We start from the raw sequence: 14,401 nt of genomic DNA on the forward strand, positions 1-14,401 counted from the left end.
GGCTATGGGTTTCTAAAGTCCCAGTTGCTTGTGTTAGCTTTTCTAGTTTGCCTATAGGGCTCAGGGATCAGCAATTTGAAAGGGCTGCAAACTTGTAAAACAGTATTATTCATGGGGGCAGAATGTTCATCAGCGTGACCCAGTACTAAATACATTCATTATGGACATTTCTATTCTGCACAATTTGCCACACGGTGCTGGTTTGTAAAAAAAAAAAAAAAAAAAGAGACAATGGCTTATAAAATGCTTGTGAATGCTGAAAAAGAAGGAGAGTTCACACTGAGCCTCCTCTGCTTTCTTTTTAGCAAAAACCTTCTTAGTGACTTTGCCTGAGCTCTGCTGAGAGTAAGGAAATTGGGAAAATCAGAGATTTACTCTTTATATTTTTGGATATGATGGTGGGGGTGGGGAATATAAGAGAGGGAAAAGAGCAATAAAAGAGTGATGGTATCGTTACGGGCAACACTGATAAACAAGTAGACAAAGTTAGCAGGGAAACAAAGAAAAACATAGCAAGACTGTGGCTAAAATTATAAAAGCATATGTAAAAAGAGGAAGTAGAAGTCACATAAATAGCTACTTTTGAAATGAGAAGAATGCATCAGCTTCCATGTCCTGGATGCAGCCTGAAGCTCACGTAGGGATCTGTAACATTTCTGGTGTACACAAAATACATGCTCGACTCAGTCATAAGATTATATATTTATGTGCAATTGTGTGGGAGTGTAAATAGTTTTCAGCAACAGCAGAAAGGGGAGGATTTTGTCACTTTCCAAACAATCTGTCGTATGGCTTCTTTTCCTTTAAAACACTTGGCATGTAGAAGGTGTGCTTAGCACCGACGACTGTCGCGGTGGAGCATGAAGTGCTGTTTCAAACAGGATGAAAAGGATCATCTGAAGAAGCACTGGAACAGCAAATAATAATAACAAAAAAGCACAGAGACAATCACACATAGGAACACACAGAGGAACCGGACTCAGGCAGAGGCAGCTGCGCTGAGGGCAGAGATGCTGCAAGAGGGAGCCGGGGAAGGACCGGAGTGTGCAAAATGTTCCTGACTTGGGAAGAAGGAGGGAGAGGTTTCGCGGAGTGGAGGAGATCTCTCTGGGCAGGAGCACAGACGTTGAGGACATGCAGGATGTAGGTAAATAAGCAGCAAGAAGACGCTCTTGCGGCACCACCACCTCCTTTACTAAGCAAACCCACTTAAAAGCTCCCAGCGAGTTAAACAAGGGGAACCTAAAAGTATGTAAATAAGCAGCGCGGTCCTCATTTCTCGTGGCAGAAAGGGGGAGGAATTAAAATCACAAAACCCCGGCTTGAAACCGCCACAAAAATTCGGGGGGTGGGGAAGGAGGGACGTTGATTTAAAGTTGCCCATTAGTCATTCGCATGCCCCCACCCCCAAATCTTGGCGGCGAGCAGGGGCTGGCGGAGGAGCCGCCCCCATCACCCTCCCCGGTCCCCCCGCCCCGGCCGCGGTGCCCCCCGCCCCTCCCCGGCGGGGCGAGGGGCTGATTGGCTGGACCCGGCTCGGCACAGGCCGGGAAAAAGCTTTGTCTGGGGAGTTGGAGTGAAGTTGCGGAGGATTTTAGGTTGGAGACGGCGAGGAGGCTGTTCAGTCCGGCGGCGAGCGCGGAGAGGGGCGGGAGGACGGGCTGCGCGGCTCCATCCCGCCGGCTCCCGGCCGTCCCTGGATGCTGACGGCGGGAGAGGAGCGCGCTGCCCCGGAGCATCTCAGCCTGGAAGAGGAGCGCGGAGTCAAATGAGAAAGCGGGGATTGCCTACAGATTGTATCTGGACGTCCTGGCACGGTGTGTATAAAAAAGAGCAAAAAGTTTTCTGATCTGTAAGATATTAATACTTGGCTGGCTAGAAAAGAAGGCATTTTCAAGTTGGAAAGGACCAGATGTGCGCTGGGTTTACGGTACCGAAGGAAGGCGAAATAATTGCTATTTAACTTGCTGGGAGAAATTAATTGCAAAAACTTACAAATGTCCCGAATCGGCGGTAAAATGCACTTTCTGTTCATTTTTGCACTGATGATAATATCTTTCAATAAGGCTGTGCTGGGCAAGAATTTGAAATACAGGATTTATGAGGAGCAGAGGGTTGGATCAGTAATTGCAAGACTATCGGAGGATGTTGCTGATGTTTTATTAAAAATGCCTAACCCTTCCTCCGTTCGTTTTCGAGCCATGCAGAGGGGGAATTCTCCCTTGCTTGTAGTCCGTGAGGATAATGGAGAAATCAGCATAGGAGCTAAAATTGATCGGGAACAACTGTGCCAGAAAAACTTAAACTGCTCCATAGAGTTTGATGTGATCACTCTGCCCACTGAACATCTGCAGCTTTTCCATGTTGAAGTTGAAGTGCTGGATATTAATGACAACTCTCCCCAGTTTTCCAGAGCTCTTATCCCTATCGAGATATCAGAGAGTGCAGCTGTAGGAACCCGGATCCCTTTGGACAGTGCTTTTGATCCAGATGTGGGAGACAACTCCCTTCACACTTATTCCCTTTCTGCGAATGATTTTTTTAGCATTGAGGTGAGAACCAGGACTGATGGTGCTAAATATGCAGAGCTGATTGTGGTTAGAGAGCTGGACCGTGAGTTGAAGTCGAGTTACGAACTCCAGCTCACTGCCTCTGATAAAGGAGTGCCTCAGAAGTCTGGATCGTCCCTCCTGAAAATCAGCATTTCTGATTCCAATGACAACAGCCCTGTTTTTGAGCAACAGTCATATACGATCCAGCTCTTGGAAAACTCACCCATTGGGACTTTGCTGATAGACCTCAATGCTACCGATCCAGATGAGGGCGCCAATGGGAAAGTTGTGTACTCCTTTAGTAGTCACGTGTCTGCCAAAATTATAGAGACTTTTAAGATAGATTCAGAAAAAGGTCACCTGACCCTGCTGAAGCAAGTGGACTATGAAGTAACCAAATCCTATGAAATTGATGTTCAGGCTCAGGATATGGGGCCAAATTCTATTCCGGCTCACTGCAAAATTATAATTAAAGTTGTGGACGTGAATGACAACAGACCAGAAATTAACTTAAACCTGATGTCCACAGAGAGAGAAGAGATAGCTTACATTTCTGAAGGGTCACCCTTGGACACCTTTGTTGCCCTAGTCAGAGTGCAAGACAAGGACTCTGGTGTGAATGGAGAGATAGTTTGTAAGCTCCATGGGCATGGCCACTTTAAACTTCAAAAGACTTATGAAAATAACTATTTAATCTTGACTAATGCCACTCTGGATAGGGAAAAGAGATCTGAATACAGCTTGACTGTAATAGCGGAGGACAAGGGAACGCCAAGTCTCTCCACAGTGAAACACTTTACTGTCCAAATCAGTGATGAAAATGACAACCCACCCCGCTTCCAGACAAATAGATATGAAGTTGTTATCTTGGAAAATAACTCTCCAGGAGCATACATCACATCAGTCACAGCCACAGACCCAGATCTAGGCGACAATGGGCAGGTGACGTACACTATTTTGGAGAACTCTATTTTGGGGAGTTCCATAACCACCTACGTGACCATCGATCCCTCCAACGGGGCTATCTATGCCCTGCGAACCTTTGATCACGAGGAAGTAAACCAAATTGCCTTTGTGGTTCAAGCTAGGGATGGAGGGAGCCAGCAACTTGCTAGCAATACCACCGTTGTGCTAACCATCATTGATGAAAATGACAACGCTCCCGTCATCGTGGGGCCAGCGCTACGCAACAGCACAGCAGAAATCTCAATCCCTAAAGATGCTGGAATTGGCTTTCTTGTCACCAGGATAAGGGCTACGGATAGAGACTCTGGTATGAACTCTGAACTCAGCTGCTCCATAGCAGCTGACAAGAAAAACAGCATCTTCGTGATGGATCCCCAAACCTGTGACATCTCTATCAATGTGAGTGTTGAATCAGTTCCAGCAAAACAATGGGAGTTTTTAGTGATAGTCCAGGATAAAGGCAGCCCTCAGCTTAGTACTAAAGCCCTTCTGAAATGTACCGTTTTTGAGCACGTTTATTCATTTTCAAGCACAGAAGCAACTTTGGTAAGCCAACCCTCTCTGGACATCTCCATGATAACAATTATATCCTTAGGATCAATATGTGCTGTGTTGTTGGTCATTATGGTTATCTTTGCTACGAGATGCAACCGAGAGAAAAAGGACACCAGGTCTTACAACTGTCGCGTGGCGGAATCGACCTACCAGCACCACCCAAAACGGCCCTCAAGACAGATCCACAAAGGGGACATTACATTAGTGCCAACGGTTAATGGCACTTTACCCATCAGGTCTCACCACAGAGCTTCTCCATCGTCATCCCCGACCCTGGAGAGGGGACAAATGAGCAGCCGACAGAGCCACCACAGCCACCAATCGCTGAACAGCCTGGTGACCATCTCCTCTAACCACGTGCCCGAAAACTTCTCACTGGAGCTCACCCATGCCACGCCAGCTGTCGAGGTAAGGTCCATCCCTCAGTTTTGCACATCATTCACACATGCACTCACTTGGGAACGTGCAGGGACTGCACGAAACTTGTGAGAGCAAGAGGGAATGAGGTCAATGCCCAGTGTGGGGGTGTGTCATGGATTTCTCTTGGATGCCATAGCTTTTCAGCTTTACTCCAGTATTGACTCATTCCATTACCCTGAGGTACTGGATTAAATGGGGAACAGCATTAAATCTATCATTAATAGCATTATTCCTTGGTTCTTCCCTGTAAGGTCAAAACAGTGAAGTGAAACACAGACAGATCCAGTTTACTGCTCATTCTTTTCTTCCTTGCCTTCCCTCTCCCTCTCTACAGCTCCATCTAAGAGTGCTTGAATATTGATATACAGAAACAATCCAGGATATTCTTTTATTGATGGGGGTGAAGAACTAAAAGACTAAACACTGACACAGTTTAGGTACAGCTGTTGTAATATATGTTCATAGTGTCTCAAACTTTGAGACTGCCCATCTCAGTTTTTACTGCAAATGCTGGGTAATGGCTTAAATAAATGAGATCTGTGTCCTGGAAGCTCTTTACATGTAAAGCAATGACGTTTTGTTTTGAATTAGGATCCTGGAATGGTAAAGGACTGATTCTAATATATTTAACCAAGCCAAAACTCTACCTCTCTTTAATGACTTGTTTTATTTGTTAATGAATTAATTATTATGAGTTCAGAGGTGGATGAACAGCAGTGCATTTCCTCATTGTAGTCTTCAGGTATTTCCTGTGTCAGACACTACACTACAAAATAGTCTGTCGTATTGCATTATGTATGTGCAGGAATTTGATTTAATTAAGTTTTAAAGGGCAAAAAAATAAACCACAAACAAACCTGGGAAGCAAATTAGTGGTTTTACAACTAGAAACTTGAGCTTTCATTACAAAGGATCAGTCTTTTCACTTTTTCTTTAGCAGGTTTCTCAGCTTCTCTCGATGCTTCACCAGGGCCAATATCAGCCAAGGCCAAGTTTTCGAGGAAACAAGTATTCCAGAAGCTACAGGTGAGAATCCAGACTATTCTGTACATGCATCTGAAGATATGGACATATATTTTTAATCAAAAAGTGGACTATAACATATTTGAGATAATGTAATTCACAATTCTCTTTACAGATATGCCCTACAAGATATGGATAAATTCAGCTTGAAAGACAGTGGCCGGGGTGATAGTGAAGCTGGAGACAGTGATTATGATTTGGGGAGAGAGTCTCCAATTGACAGACTTCTTGGGGAAGGATTCAGTGACCTTTTCCTTACAGATGGAAGAATCCCTGCAGGTAAGAGCACAATGGAAGCTGACCGGTTTATTTACAGTGCTGCCTGGCTGTCACTTTGATAAAACTACTCCTGAGAAAGCAAAAATTCTTTAGCTTTCACGTCCTGTGTTTCCTTCCTTTTTACTCTGCTTCATGGTAAATACTGAACTGAAGCCTTGACATACCTACTAAAATGAAACCTCAGACACAGCTGCAAATCTACTCAGAGCAATGCCTCCTCTTTTTTTTCTTTACTCACATCATGAGCTGGCTCCATATTCCCCCTAAAAGTACAATCTTCTCCAAATCCTTAGACTTCTAATGACTGGGTGGATGTTTTCACAAAGCCAGGCAGTTGTGGTTTGTTAAAAATACACTGAACTATAATTTGGGAGATAGGTTTTCCACAGTGGGTTTGATACAAACTTTTACTGTTCAGAAATTGAGTGTTAAAAGTGGACTAGAAATATGGATGGAGAAGAAAGAAAAGTGTATTTTTTTCCCCCACTGAAAAATGAGCTTGAGTGGCAAGGGAAAGTTGTAAGTATGTTCCAGGTTTTAAATATTGCAATCCTAATTTTTGGAAGAGAGAGCCCAAGAGGTACAATTCAGGAGCAGAAGGCAGAAGGAAAAAATGAGACAAGGGTGAGTGGCAGTAGGATAAACGCACATGTACATACTCATGTGTATGAAGTATCACTTTTAAATTTATACCTAGCTATAAGTTGAATAAAAAGTCATGGGAAGTCATGCTTAGTACAGATAGAAGAATTTTGTAGTTACTTTAATAATTATACAGCCTCTGGTTGTACCCTAGATCTTGTTCTTACTTCAGATCATGTTATAATCACAGGGCTGGATAATTTCCGTATAGTTCACTGAACCAAGAGTGTGAACTTAAAAGTTGAGTAAAGTAATTTTATACATGGAGGCCCCTTGCTTTATGGGGTGGTGAAGCACATGTCCCTCCTAAAGTGACCCCCATGCATTACCCAGGGCTGGAGCAGAGGAGGTGGAGTACTGGATCTTCTTCCCTGGTCTACCAGGGAAAACAGCAGTGGGGGGGTTGTACCTGACCTTGATGTGCCTTACCCTGAGAAACCTGCTGTTATGCTACACAAGAGTAAACACCAAAAGTTCAATTTGGTTTTCTTATACGTTTTAACTTTAAATTTTCCTTAGTATATTTTGATCCAGACTAGATCTTGTATCACTCCCCCTACCTCCTCAGACATGCTCAAAACTGAAGGCCTCAAAAAGTTACCATGTTTTCCAAATCTTTAGCCTACATCTGGAGTACTAATATATTTTTATCCTCTTCCTCCCTAACTCCTACTGCTTATTCCTCTGCCAGCTAACATGAGGCATGTCTCATTCTCTCCTATGCTTAGCAAGGACAGAGGGAGGGATCTGCTGGAGCTCTCAGTTGCCAAGGGAACTTCAAGTGCAATGGTGTTTGCACTGGCATCCAGCCCCACTGCTGCCAAGGAAGAGCTGTCCCTTTCCAGTGGGCAGCTGGAGGCTGCCAGCAGACAGGAATAGTTGTCCTCTTAGCTGGCTAAAATGCCCATGACCCATTTTCAGCTCTTACAATTCCCTCTCTAAACAGGAAACCAAAGTGTAGGATTTCCCAAAATGCCCAGCTAACTGCATTCAAAGTAAGGAAAACTCTTTCTGAGTGCAGACAGAACTGTGTTGGGCTGTCAAGATTGGCATTTAATCACACCCAACTGTCCACTTGCTGCTATGCATGGCCTTAATCCATCAGATAAGTGTTCTGAACCTGTTCAAATGAGACCTGAATTGTTCTGCAGTCCAAATAAATAAAAAGGAGGAAAAGAAAACTTCCTGGAGATTTCCTGTTCTCCATTTTGAAAGGTTTCTGCATTGTCAGTCTGGACACAGGCAAAATCCTGTGGGAAAGTCCTTTCAGTTTGTCCCTTTAAGGTGAAATTGGATAAGAATGGAGCCAGTTCCTCAAAACTTCACAAACTATATGATCAGAAAGTTCAATAACTGTCCTTGAAAGACTTCTTTTTCTCTCTCTCTTTGTAAATCTTAACCAACAAACTTTAAGTTCTGGAAAAAAGAAAGAAAAAAACTGTTGTGCATCTGGGCGTTTTTTAGTTCATTGCTGATTTAAGGACAGACTGTGTTACCATTCAGTTACTTCAGAGTATCTTTTGATCTTATGTTCAGGAACTTAAAAATTTATTATTTTAAACCAAAACCATTCCTGATAACAACAGTAACAAAACTCACACTAAGACAAAACTCACTACTAATGAAATACTAGACCACTGAAAGTATCTAATGAATTTAAAGGAGTCTTAACAGAGTCTTCTTAATTAGAAAAGTAATTCTCACCTTCTGGGATGACTTGAGAACTGGTCATGGATCACTTAGATATTTTTTGTCCTTTCTAACAAATTTTCTGTAAATCATCATACATGGGAACAAAGTAGACATTTCAGTCACTCCTATCAAAGCTTCAGCCACTGATATATTCTAGTCTGCTTTGTTTGTTTGAAGCTGCCTGGGTCAGCAGTTATTCTGTAACAGCTTGTGCACTATCCAGACTGCAGCCTGAGCTTCTAATCTTGAAGAAATTCATACTCTCGCTTGCAAGACACAGAGAAAGTTTATACTTGTAGGAATGGAAAGGCCATTAGGAAAGCAAACAATATGATAGGCAGTGTAAAGTGCAGAGATAAATAGCACTGACAGCATGAGAGTAGGACTTTATCAATCACTGGTACGTCCTAAGCTGAAATACTCTGTTCAGTTCTGCTTACACCACTGCAAAAAGATATTTTGATAAACGGAGTGGATCCAGAGCCAGATGGGAAATGTGATGAGGGAGCAAGGGAAACTTACAGGGCATGACTGCAAACATTTCTTATGTACTCAATATGTACAGAGAAAGAACAAGTAACTCTATTCTGTGTGGGGTAATCTAACCATTAAATGAATAGGGCAGAAGTTTCTTATGGTCAAAATATGCATAATGTAAAGAGTCTGTCATTTCTGAAAACTGTCTTTTGAACCATGTGACTCAAAACCAAGTTAGTGGCCCCAGCAGAACCCAGGTCTTCTCCAGCAACTCTGCCAGGCACACAGGCAGGGCCTAGTCTGAGACAAGACTGTGTCCTACAATCAGTTCCCTTTGGAGTGGAAAATTTGGCCTCTCTCCCGGCACATCCCTCTCTGCAGGTCTGTCAAATTGGGCTTTTCCTGTCTCTACTTCCAGGGACCACTGCCAGACCTCTGAGTGTTTGGAGAGGACTCCTGCAGTGCTCCTTCATGGTCTAGTTCAGAGCAGTGTAGCTCTCAGGGATGGAGTCACTTGCCCCATCTTATTTCTTCTACCTGAGAGACATCAATAAACCAAGGAGCTGAGAGAGCAGCTCTGTTGTCTTCTGCTCTTCAGCCCTCATCATGTACCTGGGTGTCCATCTGGTGGGTTAGAGCCCTCCTTGTGCCAGCACCTGAGCCAGCATGGTCCAGTGACTTGAGCTGCAAGTGCACCTGAGAGTATAAATCCAGTGTAAACACCAGAGTCACACAGAGTAGGAATTAAACCCTGGATTAAAATTGAACTGATTCAGTTAAAAAGGTAATATGGCAGTGGATCACGCCGAATTCTACATACACCTCATTGCAGATAAAAGGAAGTGTTTAATGGAGAAGGAGATCCCTCTGCATGTTAATATTCTTTGTTCTTTATTTCCCCTGTTCATTTATTCCCATTCTGATACGCTTCACTATTTGCATGTGGAAGACTTCACTAAAACTCAAGTGAATGCTTGGAGGTAGAAACATCTTCCTTTTATTTTATATTTGTTTTAATGAGCTAGCATTGTACAAAGGGATTGAATGGCTTTAAGCCACAAATGTTTGTTTTCCACCTGGGTTTTGCATGTTTATCTTCAATCTTAGTTAAGCGATCGCATTGCTGTCTTACATGTTCTGCATTGGTCGTTCCCATTTTTTGGAGACCATTTGGCAATGCAAGTACGTTTAGATCCAGACCATTTGTATTTGCCACCTTCCTGCACACAGAAAATGAAACCAAACACCAGATTTGAACATCTTTGGAGACATTTAGTCCTGGTGTCAGTCCCTGTGAACGTAGGTGCTATCTGCAGCAGGAGAGGGATGCTCACTCTCCTCATGTCTCTCTTGCAGCGATGCGGCTGTGCACAGAGGAGTGCAGGGTCCTGGGGCACTCTGACCAGTGCTGGATGCCACCACTGCCCTCTCCCTCCTCCGATTACAGAAGTAATATGTTCATCCCTGGCGAGGAGTTCCAGTCGCCCCAGCAGCACCTGCAGCAGCAGCAGCATCAGGGCCTCGAGGATGACACCCAGGCTGCTGACGCCAGTGAGAAGAAGAAGAGCTTTTCAACATTTGGGAAGGACTGCCAGAGTGAGGAGGAGTCAGGGGACACCTGCACCTCCTCCCTCCTCTCTGAAATGAGCAGCGTCTTCCAGCGCCTGCTGCCTCCCTCCCTAGATGCCTACACGGAGTGCGATGAGACGGATCGCTCCAACTCGTTGGAGCGCAGGAAAGGACATTTGCCAGCCAAGACTGTAAATTATCCACCGGCAGTGGCAGCCTGGGCAGCCAGCACACATTTCCAAAACCCTGCCAACAACGGGCCCACTCTGGGGACTCACTCGGGCGCGCAGCCTTCCTCCAAGTGGCTGCCAGCCATGGAGGAGATCCCGGAGAATTACGAGGAAGATGATTTTGACAACGTACTCAACCACCTCAGCGATGGCAAACACGAACTCATGGATGCCAGTGAGCTGGTGGCAGAAATTAACAAGCTGCTGCAAGATGTCCGGCAGAACTAATGGTTTCAAAAGCCTATTTTTCCATATCTATGGAAAACTGGAAGGGAAAAAAAAAAAAAAAAGAACAAAACAGAGACTGAGAAGAACTGGCATTGCCAACTAGTTGCATTTATCATAAATGTGTCTGTGTATGTTGAATATTAAAATACTGTATTTTCATATGTACACAATGCAAGTGTGATTATCTTTATCTGTATTTTAAAAATACATTTGTACCTTATATTTATGTGTAATTTAACAAATAAATTTTATTTTTGTACACCCACAGCAGGCATGTTTTCCTAAATGTATATAGATGGTACCACCCTTGTCAAACTTTGAGTGTTCTTGCCACAGAGGCATGTTTAAAAAAAAACAACAAAAAGGGATATTGTTTTCCCTTATTATTTCTTTTAAATGTTTCAAATACAAATTCAAACCACTGAAAAGTTATGCAAACATTAGTTTCAATAAATGATCCAACATCTTGTTGCAACGTTTTATAATAAAGACTTGACAACTCCCATGAAACCTAAGATGTCCTTTTTTATTTTGATGTCTTTGGTCTATAAAGTCATTTTCTCATTTAATTAATGGATTATTGCAGGCTGGGGTCTTCCTGTCTTTGGCAGATAAGTGTTTTCCCCAGTGAAAAAATTATGGAATTCAGTGATGGGTCTTCCACTGTGATCTCTGCAAAAAAAATGTCAATTTATTGTGCTGTTGTTTCACTGCAAAGCCAGTTAAAGTCAGTGGTGTATACTTGAAAGACAGCAATAAAATCAGCTTTTCTGACCTCAAGCTGAATTCTCAATTTATGTAAATAAAAAAATTGCAATGCACTGCTTTATCTTTGTAAATGACACAAAAATAAAAGGAATGTTGCATCTTCCAGAAAAGCAGCTATATTTTGCCTCTACAAAGCAGCTATAATTTTATATTAGCTATATTTTTCTCTGTTATAAGTGTGCCTGTCTTGTATTTGCACAGTAGTACAGAAATGCTTGGAGTTCCTAGAAGGGAGCAAACCTGCAGGTACAATGGCTCTCACTGAATCCAGTCCTTCTATAGTGGGGCTTCTCTCTGTCCTGAAAACAGTAATTTATACTGTGGTGCTATTGCCACTGAGGGGGTGATGTAACTAATATTGCTCAGATAAAAGTCAGTGTGGTCCCTTTAATTCTTTTTCTTGGTTAGCCTGTCATACACAAGGAGACTTTTGTAATAGTAAACAAATAGATTTTGGGATTTTGCAGTTGAGAAACATGGGTGGGTCTTGGACTTCCAATACTCACTGCAGGAGAGTGTTAGGTTAATCAGAGACGGCCAGAAAAACTGGTATTTTGGGCTTTCATTCAGAGCTGCAGATGCATATTTTTAAAGGATATACTTTTTACCTGTGAAAAACTGGTGGAATAATCCAAGTCGATCTGGGCATGAAAACTGGTACATACGTTTATTCTGAAGAATTGCCCTTGTCAAGTATTTTATAGAATATTTTTTTTAATGTTAGATACAGAAAAATCCTGTTTAGTATTACCCAGGAATCTTGTTGCAGGTACAAGATTTATTTGTTTTGTCTGTGTGCAAGGAAACTTTAGTCTCATTATTGGTTTCACAGCGCTGTAGATGCAACATATGAGGATGTGAAGACATTTGTTGACACCTGAACAAGGGAGAGATTCTCAAATTGCTTACACATCAGGAGCTCGTGCATAAAGCTATACTGGTTAGAAATACCAGGACCTCAGATCTGGAGATTTATTATAGCACCTTTGAATGCCAACAAGATTTGAGCCTCAGTGAGTTGCCGTCTGTTACTGAAAGGAAGAAGTTGTAACACCTCATTTATTAAATATTTGAAAACCTCTTCCCTGTTTTTCCCCTTCCTTCCCACTAATTGGTTTTACTGGCCTCATGAGCCTCACCTGGGTCCCACCTTCCTGCTCCTCCTCATTCCGAGGGCTCAGGAGCTCGTTTAAGCTCAGCAAGGGGCAGGGAGCTGTTGTGTGAGTGTTGATCCACCCTTGCCTCCCGGATGTACCTGGGACTGACTTAATAAATGTGTCTCCAACCCATACCCAACTGCTGCTGACAGGAGTCCTTGGAGAGACCCTCATCCTGGTTTGTCACCTTGATGTGCTGAGGGCTACGAATTGACCCCTTTGTCACCCCACTTGGCTCAACTTGCTGTGCTCAGGAACTGTAGGATTGCACTTTGTGCAGGTACTGCTTGTGTTGGGATTGCTCTCAGCTCCTTGTCTATCTCCTGCATCCCTCTCCAGGGCATATGTGCTCTTGGTGCTTCCTGACAGTATTTCGTGCCCCATGTTCATTGCGAATCAACTCTTCATGGCAGCAAGATCAGGCTGACTCTGAAGCCAGTCATGATGCTGTAGCAGTCCTACCAAGTCCTAAAGTTCACCAAGGCATAGCTTGTTGTTAGCTAGGTTGTTTTTGTCTCATCTCAGCCCTCCCATTTCAGTTTCTCTCTTTTTCAGTATCCAGTTTTGGTCCCATTCTCCAGATTCCCTCACCTCATTCTCCTTTCCTCTTGGCTCTCTGACTTCACTTCCATTAAAATCTGACCCACGTACTAATCCTGCACAGCCCATAAACATGTTTATAGAGTACATGGTATCCCAATAACACTGCCAATAAATGAAATTCCCAGTTTCTACCTCTTTAGTTGCATCTACCTAACACACCCTTCAAATCCTCTCTCGCCCTAATTTTTTTTGATGTGTAATTGTAATTACAATGCAACTGTAAGCTGGATTCCTGAATTCCCCCCCACCCAGTGCCTTTACTGGGTGACTGTATGCAGTGAAAAGGGCTGACTTGCATGGCTGCACCTCCCCACTGCTGACTTTGCACAGGAGAGGGAAGCTCAGGAGAGCAACTCCAAAGACAAAACTCGTGCCTGCTTAGGAAGTGGCTGGTGATTTGATTCCAGCCTGGGCATGCACAGTTTGTGAAGTGTAGAGCAGGGCTCATGGTTATGTTAAAAACATACAAGGCAATAGTTTGAAAATAGCTATTAACCTCGTAAATTACTTTAGTTTTCTGTTGACCTGGATAAGGCATTGCTGTCTGCTACAAAATCAGCAGCTGAGCACAAAACTCCCCTTCAAGTGGTGTAGACTCCTACTTCATAAATAAATGTAGAAAGCTGTTCGTCATTTCTAGAGCAGGAAATATTAGACAGTCAGGCTCAGACTGGTTTGCTCTGTCTGCAGACTTGCAGGGCAGCCTGATAAGCTCCATTTTCACAGTCACATCATCCACTAGGGATTATCAACCTGTTTTAAATTTAAAATCCTTAAATCAGTTTATGTCCACTGGCCCATGTCACATGGATAGTCTCAATGATTTAAAGAGCCATTGTTTGCAGAGGAGACTTTCATAGACTGCAAAGGGTTTCTCTGGTAGCACTAGGCATCCAAATATCGTAAGGTTTTCCTAGAGGGGATTTCTGTACCAACATACAGTAATAGTATTTGGTATGTGCATTGCTGCAAGAATCTTATCATGCAAAGAGACCAGCAGTAAGACCAGTCTCCAGGAGCAAAAATGTTTACTTAGATTATATCTGAAATGCATCAGAGTTTGAGTTGTATTTATTATTAATAGGAAGCTTACTAAAAGATCTGCAGATAGCAGTAAATGAGGGAAAAAATCTACCTTAATCCTATTTTAGAGTCCCTCTTTTTCTCAGGTTTCCTTTATAAATGAGAGAAATTATATATCTATTTATATATGTATGTGTACACATACCTAAAAACTCTA

At 43.0% G+C, this 14,401-nt stretch overlaps 1 protein-coding gene across 2 annotated transcripts; it reads left to right on the forward strand.

The window, feature by feature from the left end:
* The first annotated feature begins 1,480 nt into the window (after nt 1–1,480).
* Nucleotides 1,481–11,511, forward strand: PCDH18 (protocadherin 18). 2 transcript variants are annotated; one of them, XM_051768101.1, is made up of 4 exons: nt 1,481–4,481; nt 5,431–5,519; nt 5,632–5,795; nt 9,963–11,511. In XM_051768101.1, exons 1-4 carry the CDS (start codon nt 1,998–2,000, stop codon nt 10,631–10,633), a joined length of 3,408 nt encoding a protein of 1,135 aa, XP_051624061.1. In that variant the 5' UTR covers nt 1,481–1,997; the 3' UTR covers nt 10,634–11,511. The 2 variants fall into 2 exon arrangements, with proteins under 2 accessions (XP_051624061.1, XP_051624062.1); XM_051768102.1 differs by having other exon boundaries at nt 5,434–5,519.
* The last annotated feature ends 2,890 nt before the right edge of the window (nt 11,512–14,401 follow it).

Source organism: Manacus candei, unplaced genomic scaffold (assembly GCF_025592945.1).
Source record: "Manacus candei isolate 608988 ecotype Guabito, Panama unplaced genomic scaffold, ASM2559294v1 h1tg000092l, whole genome shotgun sequence".
Taxonomy (NCBI): Eukaryota; Metazoa; Chordata; class Aves; order Passeriformes; family Pipridae; genus Manacus; species Manacus candei.

Bases quoted from the DNA above. Each gene is read 5' to 3' on its own strand.
- PCDH18 (XM_051768101.1), top strand. From the start codon at position 1,998: ATGTCCCGAATCGGCGGTAAAATGCACTTTCTGTTCATTTTTGCACTG. The intron at 5,520-5,631 runs GTGAGAATCCAG...TTCTCTTTACAG, and splicing joins AAGTATTCCAGAAGCTACAG to ATATGCCCTACAAGATATGG. The intron at 5,796-9,962 runs GTAAGAGCACAA...TCTCTCTTGCAG, and splicing joins AGATGGAAGAATCCCTGCAG to CGATGCGGCTGTGCACAGAG.